At 45.5% G+C, this 12664-nt stretch overlaps 1 protein-coding gene across 4 annotated transcripts in view; it reads left to right on the top strand.

Annotated features, from left to right (window-relative positions):
• SGK1 (serum/glucocorticoid regulated kinase 1) overlaps positions 1-12664 on the top strand; it is a 120060-nt gene that overhangs the window by 103270 nt on the left and 4126 nt on the right. Inside the window, exons 1-4 of one of the 4 annotated variants that reach the window (XM_066247915.1) lie at positions 8484-8656; positions 11520-11595; positions 12013-12088; positions 12504-12608. In XM_066247915.1, coding sequence (XP_066104012.1) covers positions 8623-8656; positions 11520-11595; positions 12013-12088; positions 12504-12608 — 291 coding nt within the window. In that variant the 5' untranslated portion in view covers positions 8484-8622. Of the gene's footprint in view, positions 1-8483; positions 8657-10305; positions 10473-11234; positions 11381-11519; positions 11596-12012; positions 12089-12503; positions 12609-12664 lie in introns of those variants that run through there. The other 3 variants (XM_066247913.1, XM_066247914.1, XM_066247916.1) reach the window with 3 other exon arrangements.

The raw sequence follows: 12664 nt of genomic DNA, 5'->3' as shown, positions 1-12664 counted from the left end.
TCAAAGTAAAGCTCTCCTTCTCTCTCTCTCTCTCTCTGGAGAACCCTGACTAACATAACATACATGTGTGTGTATATATCAGAGTATACAAATGCAATTCCCCACCAACTTAGTACTAAACATTTACCACACTTGCTCAGGTGTTGCGGCTCTCACCACATCTGACAACCTAGTGTTCATTCTGCTATGGTTTTAAAACCACAACCAGCACTGTGCAATAGTTTCTCTAATCAATATCTAACCTTTGTGTAGAGAAGGATATTTAAAAATAATTTTAATAAAGTAGAAGGGTTTTGTATTAAGTGTTCATTCAAGCTTTCTGACAACGTAACAGTTACGGAAGAACTGTATGATTTCAAGATAAAAAGAAAACTCTCTGTGATGTGGCCGTGTTATCCCCTGTGTCCTCCGGCTGCACGATACGTTCGGACGTTCTTGGGAAAAGTTGGTTGAATGACAGAAGTTAAGCAGGTTATGATAACACTTTCCTATTAACCAGACTCATAGGGGATCATTAATGAAGAGAGTTTTCCCTCCATTTACTCCTCTGTATCTGCAAATGCAGTGTGACATGTTGGTACCATCATCTACCGAGGGCACTTGTGCTTTCAAAGACTCTGCAGGATAATCATAGAATGCTGGAAAGAGACACTGAGCCCACTAGGCTCTTCCCTCACTGAGCTATCACACTCCAGGGAAGATAGCATGCTATCACTTCTTTAAACTCCAAAGAAAGGGCACTTCTTGGTCAACCACCAGTGCCTCACAAATATGATTATTCCACATCTGCAGAACTGGGGGGGTTCACAAACAGAACGGGCCAGAGGACCTCAGCTCAAAACAGAAGTAAAGAATCATGGGACCCAATGGGCTTCTCATTTTTAAATTTTATCTCTAGAGACAGCAAAGAATTTGGGGCAAAAGAGGATTTGAGGTCAATGTAAAAAAGAGGGAAAAAAAGATACATTTGGGGAGACAAACTATAATTTGGGAAGACAAACTATAAACCGAAGATTTATGTCAGTTAATAGAGTGAGGACGCAGAGCATTAAAATAGAGTGAGTTACAAAAGATGACCGGCTGCTTACAGGAGGTTCACTGCATAAGTGACATTTACTCCGCGATCTGTGTGGAAGGAAGGATTGAGCCATGTGGGTGTCAGGAGGAAGGATTCCAGGTGGAAGACATAGCACAGACCAAGTCCCCAAGGCAGACACAAAATTGCGCTGGTTAAGGAACAGAGAGTGGAGATGGCACCAGTCTGGAGGACAAAAGGGACAGTGGAAAGAGAGGGATGTGATTGGAGGGTGTTAGGTAGGAGAGAAACATGAATGGAACTGTGGTATTCCAAGAACTCAAAGTCTAGAGAGGCACCTAAGATGTAAATAACTAAGAGCACAAAATTTCTGACTACAGAAAGGGAGGCAGGGTGGGATCCAGAGGATTAGCTGGGTGTGGAGGGTTATTACAGAAAGCCTTATAAAGCGATCTGGGCTTCCAGAAGTTCCTTTTAGATTTATCTTTCCCCAGATATCACAGACCTGCATAATATTAGAGTTGCAGGAAGCTTTCAGCTCACTCCTCACTTGAAAAAGTGAATATTCTAACTGGTTAAGCATGCCTCAGCCTGCATGTTAATGGTATTGAGGCATAGCTGGACCTTAGGAAAAGTAGAACTATCTGTAAGCTTACCTTTCCTTTTGGGAAAGCACTGTTCAATTTTACCAAGTAAATGTAGACCATGCCCGAGTGCAGCAACGCTGCCTATTTCAGGCATTGTTGTGAGAGTCAAGGCTTAGGTAGGTGCCTGGCAGGCACAACGGAGGTGCTCCAGAGAGATCTGAATGATTGAAAAGAGCGGGTCATTATCCTGATCACACTGAGAACTTGTTCCTCTTTTCGTAACTGAAGGACTGAGAAAATGCATCTTCAGTGCTGGCTGGCCTTCTCTGACCTTCCTTCAGTGACTTCCCCCTCTCAATATGTCCATATTTACATTCTATTTTTCCCATCCACCATGAGCAATTGAAAATCTTTTCAGGTTATCTTTAGGCTGTCTCTCTGCCTGTTCACTCAAAACTTAAGCCTTGACTTCAAACCCTTGGTAAACAAGTATTCATCTGTTATCACAGCATTTAGTTCTTTAATACAGCCCTTTCTGGACTATTGTCTGTGGGGAGACCAAGGGAGGAGAGGGAAGTCTGAAGAACAAAACGAGTTATCTCTTCAGGACTTCTCTGGAATGCCCATTATGCAAGACTGCCCTTGGCCCATCCTTCGCCCAGCGGATTAAGAGGCTGTAAACACAGCACATGCCATTATTATTTTGACTTGGTGGAGCCCTTTGTTATTGTATGATGTGTTCTGTTTGTAGCAGTGTTATGTGTAGGGTGGGGGTAAGGAACATAAGCATATTTTCTATGTGAGATTCCAATATGAGTGTGGCACTTACTAAATTCTTGGAAGATTGTGTATTTCTAATTTGTTGGTATATATACTGCTCACAAAAAATAGGAGATATTTCAAAATGAATATGAAGCAAAAAAAAAAGAGAAGCATTTGATTTTTTATTAAACAAGAACATCAGAAAAGCAAAGGACAAGTCAAAGAAAGTTGTTTGATTATGCAAATGAGATGCAAAACCAACTTTCATTTCATTGGTAAAAATGTACTATACAAAAGGCTGAAAGTACTGGAGTATCTGTATGTTCCTTGATCTCTTAATTTTTGTGAGTAGTTGCACTAAATTCTTTATTTCAAATTGTAAACCAGAAGCCGCCATCAGGGCCATTCACATGCAGGTTCGCATTGGATTCGGACAGTCGGTAAAGAAACAACAGAGCCAAAAACTGGTGGGCCATAGTCTTTAATTCTAGCTTGCACCCGGCGGGCAAGTAAAAAATACACACTGGGCTCCAAAACCCAATCACATTCAGTGCTCACAAAGCCACTGACTTATCCGAGTTTCCTAGAATCAAGGGTTTCTAGCTCACCAGCCTTATTCTCCTCAGTTCCCCATCTCCTTCCTTATCCCAGATACAAACTCTGCAAAAACTGGCATCTCACTCAGCACTCCACCATCTTGGCTGCTTTTCCTGGCCTCCTCCACGTGGCCTCCTTCCACTGCTGGCTCTACTCTCTCTGTTCTCTCATGCTAATCTCAGGAACCAAGAGTGCAAGCTCCCGCTTTGTCCCCATTTTATAGTGTAGAAATCTAAACCCTTAATCCAATATACAAAATAGGGAAGTCTCTAATACAAAGTCACTTCTCTGAGGCATGATTGGATTGTACTGCCCCACATCAAAAAAGGGTGGGAAAGGCTTAATCCCAAAACCAAGCCCCAGGCTACAAGGATTCTCAACACACATTAATATCACCTGGGCGACGGCCTCCATCTTTAACAAAGTGAGCATAATACATTTTATCTGCCCAACACAAATATTTTTTACAATTTATAGTAAATAGTAGTATCCTCATTATACAGATGAAGAGATTAAGGTTTAGAGAATACCTTGTCTGTCTCACAGGTAACGAGCCTCAGTTGTAGACAACTAGATAATGTCAGCCTCTAACTGACACTTCTGAGCTTGCTATGGGAGGTGACATAAGCATTTATGTAGCTTGCATTCAGGGTCAAAATGAAAAGGAAGCCCCCCTAAACTGCTCTTCATTAAAATGCTGCCAATCAACCTACAATCAGCCATCCTGCCCCTGGTTTTCCCACTGCTGGTCACTATTACATTTATCTCATTTTGAGCTGCAATTCTTAAGCAGGGTTTACAGGAAACACTCCTTAGGGGGGGCCTGAGATTCTACTGTTTCTTGCTAGATTGATTATAGGACCCTAAATGGTAGAGATTTGGGGAGAAATTTACACTGCGCCAATTAAAACTTTTGGTTTCACTTCAGTTTGGCAAAAAAAAGCCAGGCTCCTTCCTTAGTATTGGCACTTTCTGAGCAAAGCAGGGCTGGAGAGGAGGTCTTCATCCTGTTTGTGTAGGTTGCATTTTTAATGTGTGTTTAAAGGATTCAGCAAAGAGGTCCAAGCCCTGTGCTGCTGGACCATCCGCCAAGGCTGGGCTGCAGCTGGGCCCTGGACAGAGAGAAGGGAGAGGGTCCTCAGCCCGAAGCTCTCTGCCTTTCTTTTTCACAGTACCGGATGCTTTATTATAACAAAATAGTGTTTTTAGTTGAATGAAAAGGTCTTTTAAAATGAAAATGTGTAACAATAAATAAATAAATGCCTAGCAGTAAATGCCTAACACTAAAGCTATGCTGATAAAATATAAAGCTATCTGTAAGGCCATAGTCCTTTTGTGTTTGAAAAGTCAGAGATAATACTGATATTTGACTTTAAATTTTTTCCCACACGCTCTTGTATTATTTTTTATAGTAATATAGAAAGTTCGCTGGATGTCATTTTCCAGGTCAATGCTGAGAGCCAAACATAAAACTGTCAAACATGTGCTATTTCTTGCCCTTCGGATCATATTGTAGTTGATAATTATTATTTTTATTTGTTGTTTATTGGATTGTGCTACATCGGAAATTACCACATTCCAAAGACGGAGATGAGGCGAGTTTTCACCCTGCCGAAGACCCCACTGATATATTACTAGCTAGATACCCATTCCTCTTACGTCAAGAGCAAACACTGACCTCCTTTCTTTAATTTATGCCCTGATTGAAATTTTTTTTTTTTTTTTTTGTATTTCTCTGAAGCTGGAAACGGGGAGAGACAGTCAGACTCCCACATGCGCCCGACCGGGATCCACCCGGCATGCCCACCAGGGGGCGATGCTCTGCCCGAGGCGTCGCTCTGCCGTGACCAGAGCCACTCTAGCGCCTGGGGCACAGGCCAAGGAGCCATCCCCAGCGCCCAGACCATCTTTGCTCCAATGGAGCCTTGGCTGTGGGAGGGGAAGAGAGAGACAGAGAGGAAGGAGGGGGGGTGGAGAAGCAAATGGGCGCCTCTCCTATGTGCCCTGGCCGGGAATTGAACTCGGGTCCCCCGCACGCCAGGCCGATGCTCTACTGCTGAGCCAACCGGCCAGGGCCCCTGATTGAAATTTTTAAAATGTACTACAAACCTCATCCTCCCACCCACTTTCCTGTGGCCTTTCTAAAAGGAATGGTTACAGACCATTGGTGTTACTACTGCAGAAAGATTGCTACTCCCTGGGCTAGACCATAACTATGCTTGTCTAAACTTCATCCATCTTCCAACTATGCAAATTTCCCCATTCCAACTTTCAACACTCCCTTATATGTCTGTGTATGTAAATGTGTTCATTTTTAATGAGATAGGTAGAATTTTTTAAAAAGTAAATATCCTGAATAGAAGGAGTAACAGTTATCAATCACTTTTTTGAGTTATAAACTAACTCTCCAAAATACATTGGAATGTGTCACTTGAAAAGCCTTGGTGAAGGGATTTTTCTCAGTGGCTCTTAAATCTCTTGACACAAGCCAATTCCCAACCTGCCATCACCCTGTGAGCTCATATTTACCACTGTATCTCCTGCCTCTATCTAGTACCATATCTGATTCATAGTTCTAGGAGAATCTGTTGATGAATGAACGAATGAACTCCACCTATAACTAAAGCAGTACCAAGAATAGAAGTGTCTATGCAGGCTAATAATCAGCAGTCTTTTCAATGGGTGTATTTTTAATACATTATTAATTTTATATTTATGGGGTAGAGGGGAACAGAGCTATGAAAGAGAGAGATGCAGATTTGTGCCCGCTATCTTTGTGCTGTTTTCCTATTTCACCAGTAGTCGCCATATACATTTTGCTTCTGTGTAAAGTCTGAGTAAGAATTATATTTCCAAATTACTCCAGAGCTGCTGCACAGCAGCTTAGAGTTTGGTCCTTAGACTATTGCTTCTGCCTGGAACAACTTTCCTCTTTTGAGCCAAGCTGAGCCTCCCAGGATCAGTCCAAATATCATTTCTCTGTGTAAACTTTCCTCAACAATTCCATGCCTACTGCCTCAACTCAGTAGAAAATTCCTCTGTTCTATTCTGGCTGGTTCCTTCTTCTGCTTTAACACTCATCATGGTGTATCATAATTTGCAGGTACGTCATTAGAACGAGAGCTTCTGTGAAATCAGATAACTAGTTTACTCATATTTGTGTACCTTGATCTTAATATTTGTACTTAATATGTGCTTGTTAAATGCTTTCATGAATGAATGGAAGGGAGAAAAGGAGAGAGAGAGAGATGGATGGAGAGAGGGAGGGAGGGAGGGAGGGAGGAAAGGAAGGAGGGAGGGAGGGAGAGAGGAAGGGAGGGAGGGAGGGAGGAAACAGTCAACATCTCCCATGGTGATGAGCAGACACCAGGGCTCTGAGGCAGGTGGCATTAGTGAGAAGGAGGGTGGGAGACAATGGCTCAGAGTTAGGGAGGTCACATAATGTGCCAGTGGTGTGGTTGGGATGTGGGAGAAGCCTAGGAGTCAACTAAAGTGGCAAAGATAGGGTACAAGAACAAGATAAATTTGGTCCTAAAAGCGTGTTTTGCTAGTTAGCAATTTTGCCTATCTGCCCAACTCTGGGGAAAAAAAAGTAACAACAATTGCATAATCCGTAATGGTTAAAAAATGTTATTAGGGAAAACAAGGTAATGATACTAGACAGCCACATGTACATTATTTAACAAAACCTTCTTCAAGGGCTCTTCCATGGATACTCTTGTTTATTCAAAATCACTGTTTTGGGGAAAAAATTAAGTCTGTGTGTAAAAAGCATGCAGTTTTGTGGGTTTAAATAACTCTTACCACTATTATTCTTGATAACGTTTTCTTTAGTTACCTATTGTATCACTTTCTTACCTCCTCTGTGCATAATTTTGACAATTATAAATGTAGAAGGTAATAATCACTATAGAACCTGTGTTCTATAAATAGACATTTATTTAACACTGCTAGTTACTTATCTGTAAGAGCTATCCTGAATAAATTCATTTGTCATCATTTTCTGTTTGATGAATACTGTAAGAAAGATACTTACTTGGTGACAACCTTCAACAAAAGAGAGTCCATTTTGTTCTTGAGAGTAACACTTAGGCTTCCTGGCATATCTATGTGCTTCCTTTTGGTGATGGCTGCAGAGGAAAAATTCTATAAGCATCAGTTCATGAATCAATAAGTATGGGAATCTAAACTGCGTACAGGATTATTCTAGAATTTATGGCACTTTGAGCCATACAAAACAATTATATGGCCTGTTAGCAATGGAAGATATTGCATATAGGAGACTCAAATCTTAGTAAAAGTTTCAGGTTTTTGTTTTTATAGTCTATCTATTAAGAAAAAAATAAAGCAGAAGAGCTAAAACGATTTTCTGAAGTATTAAAGTACATATGCACGAGAAAATACTTTTAGTGCAAACTTTACATCTTGGTGAATCATTGATTTTGACTGCAGTTTGCCTAGTGAGAGGCCTCAGTGTTAGAGGACTAGTTGGTGGGGATGGGGAGGTAATTAGCTTATCTCAAAAGTCATCTATATTTTCGATGACCGCAACAAGGTGCTGTCAAGAAATTTTCTGGAACTGATTAAGCCTCGGAAGAGAAGTGGGGAGAAATCCTGCATTTCAGAATGACTCTCCGGGAGAACGCGATCGCCCTCTAGGTTGCATTTACTTGCAGAGTTTTCTGACACAACTCGGGCCACTTCGCCACCAGGGAGTAAAAGAGAAGGGGCTAGATTTCTCATGGTAGGAGGTCTTTCTGGACCAAAGAAAGAAGCTGGTGACGGGAAGGAAGAAAGCGATCAAGCGTCTGAATAGCGGCCACAGGGCCGCCTGAAGTCTGTGCAGAGTGAACAGGCGCGCGTCACACACAGTTCCCTGTCTACCTCCCCCTACCCCATACACCCGCCGCCCGTGTGTCACCTTCCTGTTCGGAAGTCTTAGTAGGTTGCTGGGACAGAACAGGGGGCGCCTGCTCCACCCGCCAGGTATCCGGTTGGAAGAAAAGCCAGTCTCAACAACTTGATTCTCTCCGTTAAATGATAAGTTTAGCAGACCATCCGTCTCGACTACTGAACATTAGGGTGGGGAGGCAGGAGAGGGAACACATCAGAAGTCCCTTCTCTGTTCCAACCACAAATCATATGGTTGTGCCTCCTCTCTATCCCACTTAGAGCCCTCTAACTTAAATTCCATGTTCCTCCTGGAATGCATGCTGGAGCGGCAGGGCTTCTTTGAGAAAATGGGACCCTATGCATGTGTTTTGGTTTTCTGGACCGATTTGTGACCATGATCAGTCAAGCGCGCGCGCGCGCGCGCGTGTGTGTGTGTCTTGCTAGGGATTTAGTAAACCCAGGATACTGAAGACTAATTTTTGGAGTGACGTTGCAACGGAGGGAATAAATGACCCAGTGTTGAACTTTGCAGCTTGCTCCCTTCCTGTATGTAAATTGCCTTTATATAAAGTCGGGTTGATAACGCAGCAGGGACAGCTGCCTATGACTCCTCTTGTTCCCATGTCATCTCAGCCTCCAGCCTTATCAGGCACATAGCAGGAGGCTATTCCAGCCCTGGCTGAGCTCTACCTACCTCCAGCCTCTAGAAAGTAACTTCCAGCCTTCATATCCCAGGCAACCTGAAGAATGAAAGAGGAGGCTATAAAATCCTCTTTGAAAGGTTCGTCTGCTTTTATTACTATAATTTGAATGAAATGGATATAACAAAGATGCTTCAGATAATTTGGGGTTACTTGGCATGGGGAAGCCACAGGAAGTGGGACTCAGAGAAGAATCTCTGAAGGAAAGCTTCTTAATTTAATGTTTTAAAAGCAAGCACACAGAAATCCTTTTGCAAGCTACCGTTTCTAGGCAGTAGCACATTTGCAAAATGTGCAATGTCAAAGGGGGAAGAAATGGTGTAGGAGCAGGGCTGGTCTGAGCGAGGCTGCTCGAAGTGGTACGCTGGGGGCACTGGCAATAACAAATCATACTCTATAAAGAATCCTGCAAGAGGAAGAATTGTGGCAGTGATTTTGATCTGGGGCTTCCTGAGCTTGCTTTAGGTTGGAACATCAATTTCAGGCACTAGTAAGTGCTTTTTTAGAGTGAAAGCTGAGCCAAATTTCTCAGCCAGTCTCCAGGAGAAAGGATGTGCTCTCCCTTTTCCCCGTGCCGGGCTGTGGTATCTGAGCAAACCGAGCAGCAGTTGAGGCCACAAATCATATTAGGGCAAATGAGGTGGTTGTGCCTGCAAAGCAAATCCCTGCCCAGGACCAAAGAAACCCCGCTTCGGAGCTATTCTTGGTTTGACAGCTGGTATTTCGGAGTGTCAGACACAGCAGACAACGCTGAAATGGCAGGGCCTTTGGCAGCGAGGGGTCATGGCAGGGCAGCCACCGCAGACAGCACCAGCGAGCTCCAGGTGCCGGGCCCCGCAGACCTGAGTAACTTGCAGCCTTTTCCTCGCTCCTGGCCCAGTTTAAGTACTGGGTGCGTCCCCGCCAACTCTGGCGCGGCTCCTCGCGCCAGCATTCAAACTGCAGGTCCCAGGTGGAATTTACAGGAAGGCACCGCGCCGCTGCACTGCTGAGCTTCCCTCTCTTTCCTGCTTTCTGGAGCCAAGGCTCCGGGCTAATCTTACAGAAGCTAACGGTTCACAGTTTATCCGGGACTTCAGAGAAAGAGCCAGTTGGTAAAACTCTTAAGACCTTGAAATAAACCAGGGAAGGGAAGAAAGGGACAAACTAAGGGACTTTAAGACGCTGTAATGTGACCTTGCCGAGTTTCCAGGTGGGAGTGCAGGAGAGAAAATGCGGGGAGTCAGCTAAGTAAGCCCCAAGGTGCAGATCCCGCATGGTCCTCGCTGTCACGGGGTTACGCCAGGTCGGTCCCCAGCGTGGAGCCACCGTTCCCCTAAACTAGCCACTTCCTCACGTGTTCTGGCCGTGGCAGGGATTAAAAAATGCAAGAGAAAAAAATTGCATGCGTAACGGACTGGACAGAATGTTCTCAGAGATTACTTTAGGGGGAAAAAAACTGAAATGTAGATTGTACTTTTTTTTTTTCCTTTAGTGCAGAGACGAATTTTATTTCCTCCCCCTCCCCTACACATTCCTGACCTCTTCCCTCCCCCTTCCCTCTTTCTTTCCTTCCTTCCTCCTCTTCCAAGTTCTGGGATTTTTCAGCCTTTCCTGGCTTTGGCCAAAAGCACAAAAAAGGCGTTTTCGGAAGCGGCTCGGCCGTGCACAAGGGCCATTTGTTTGTTTTGGGACTGGGGCAGGAAATCTTGCCCGGCCTGAGTCACGGCGGCTCCTTCAAGGAAACGTCAGTGTGCTCTCGTCGCCCTCCCCGGCTGCGCGCCCGGCCGCCGCTGTCCATGGGGGAGATGCAGGGCGCGCTGACCAGGGCCCGGCTCGAGTCCCTGCTCCGGCCCCGCCACAAAAAGAGGGCCGAGGCGCAGAAACGGAGCGAGTCCTTCCTGCTGAGCGGACTGGGTAAGCGCCGCGGCCGCGCGCGGGCACTTGGGTCACTCCCGCACTAGTTGCTGGGACCCAGCGCGCGGGGCTGGGTGTCTGCGGTCGTTCTGAGAGTGAGGGGCGAGGCCGGGGTGTGGGCACGGCGGCGTCCGGCAGACCCGGGGACGCCCTGGCCCCGCGCTGACCCCGGAGATAAGTGCGCGTGGGGCCACCCCGCGCGGCCGCCCAGCGCCGGAGAGATAACCCGCCGAGGACGCGCGGCCCCCGGGCGAGGGCAGCAGAGGCTGCCGGGTGGACTTGGGGAGAGGGTGGGTGCCTGGGCCGGAGCGATTCCGAAGTCGGGGGTTGAGAAACCAGAGTGGGCGCAAAGCCGCCTGGTCGCCTCGCGCGGGGCGGAAAGCGCCTCGGATCTGCGACGCTGATTTCCTCGCCGGTGGAATAAACGAGAAGGATGGAAAATTACCCCCGGCTCCCCCCCTTCCTCCCACCCCCTCCGCCTGCGGTTTCCCTCTCTCAGTCCCTCGGGCCAAAGAGGTTGGCAACTGCCCCGCGCCGGGCCCTCCCCCCCCCGCGGTCACCGCGCCGGGCGCCCCCAGCCCCGACCCGCGCGCGCCCTCCAGCCGGGGCGGAACCGCCCGCCGCCCGCAGCGGAGCTGCCTGTCCCGCCGCGCGGCCGCCGGGGGCGGGGCCTGGGCGGGGCGGGGCCTGGAGGCGGGGCAGCCTCATTGTCCCGCGGGCCCCGCCCCCCTGGCGGCACAGGGCTTATAAGACTCGCGGCGCGGCCGGAGCTAGTGTCGGTTCTGCCAGACTCTCGTCGCCGGCGACTCCTCTCTTGACTCTCTTTGTGGCGATGACAGTGAAAACCGAGGCTGCTAGGGGCACCCTCACTTACTCCAGAATGAGGGGAATGGTAGCAATCCTCATCGGTGAGTGCAGGAGTTAAGACTAGGCTTCTTGGATATGCCAAGTGAAAATTTTTTTGAAGATCCCTCATCAGATAAGTGCGTGTAGCGTCGGATGTTACAAAACCATCTAAACGTTTATTTCTCCTTTCTCGAATCACAGCTTTCATGAAACAGAGGAGGATGGGCCTGAACGACTTCATTCAGAAGATTGCCAATAACTCCTATGCATGCAAACAGTAAGTTTGGGGAGATTGGGGGAAATAAAAATTAGTATAATTTTCATCATTGTGTTGGTCGAGGAGCCGAAACCAACTTTTCCCCTGGGGATGTGGATCCCTTTTCAAGTTCCAATTTTTAAAAAAACATTATAAATAAAATAAATTTGCGGATTTGGCTTGTTCTAAAGCTGTAAGATAAAAGTATTCGTTTTTCGCCTAATTCACTCCTGTCTCCGTGAAGAACAAACCTCATCTCTTTATTTAACTGGGTTTATTATTTTCTTTGGCTATTTTCTTTAGTTGAGTAATTTATTTGGGTGTTTTTAGTTTAAACACTGAATTCTCCGGGAAAAGTTGAGCCAGAAACTCACTATTTGTGTTTGTGTGCCCTCTTGTGGCGAGTTAAGAGGTCCTAAATGGTTTCTTTCTTTGCAGCCCTGACGTTCAGTCCATTTTGAAAATCTCCCAACCTCAGGAGCCTGAGCTTATGAATGCCAACCCTTCTCCTCCAGTAAGTATTCTCTATTTGTGAGGTGTCTGTGCAGGAATCTTGTAAATGAGTCAGTACTCCTGCATTGATGAATTAAAATGGCATTTCTAGAAATTAGTATCAAGACAGGAATGCCTCTTTAGTTAAGGTGTAACAAGTGACACAGCACTTAAGTATTGAGTCAGTAGAGTATTTTTTAAAGGTATATTTCATAAAAGTTTTATTTGCTTACAGCAACATTGTGTACAGTTTTTGTTTTCTGAGATATGTGTAGATGTATGTATGTATAGATGAAAAGTAGTTTTGAATGTTTTTAAATATATAGTGACTTGCCTCAGTCATTTGCAGATGTAACATCTTTGACAGTGCCTGTACTTTATTTTTGATATCTTCCTTTGAAACCAAAGATAGTAAAAGAAAACATTTTATTTTCCAGCCAAGTCCTTCTCAGCAAATCAACCTTGGCCCATCATCCAATCCTCATGCTAAACCGTCTGACTTCCACTTCTTAAAAGTGATTGGGAAGGGCAGTTTTGGAAAGGTAATTTCAAATCTGAAGACTTCATTACCTATAGCCTTTTGTGCACTTACTTTGTA

The sequence above is a fragment of the Saccopteryx bilineata genome, chromosome 12 (genome assembly GCF_036850765.1).
Source record: "Saccopteryx bilineata isolate mSacBil1 chromosome 12, mSacBil1_pri_phased_curated, whole genome shotgun sequence".
Lineage (NCBI taxonomy): Eukaryota > Metazoa > Chordata > Mammalia > Chiroptera > Emballonuridae > Saccopteryx > Saccopteryx bilineata.
This window is presented reverse-complemented; position numbering and strand designations above follow the sequence as displayed.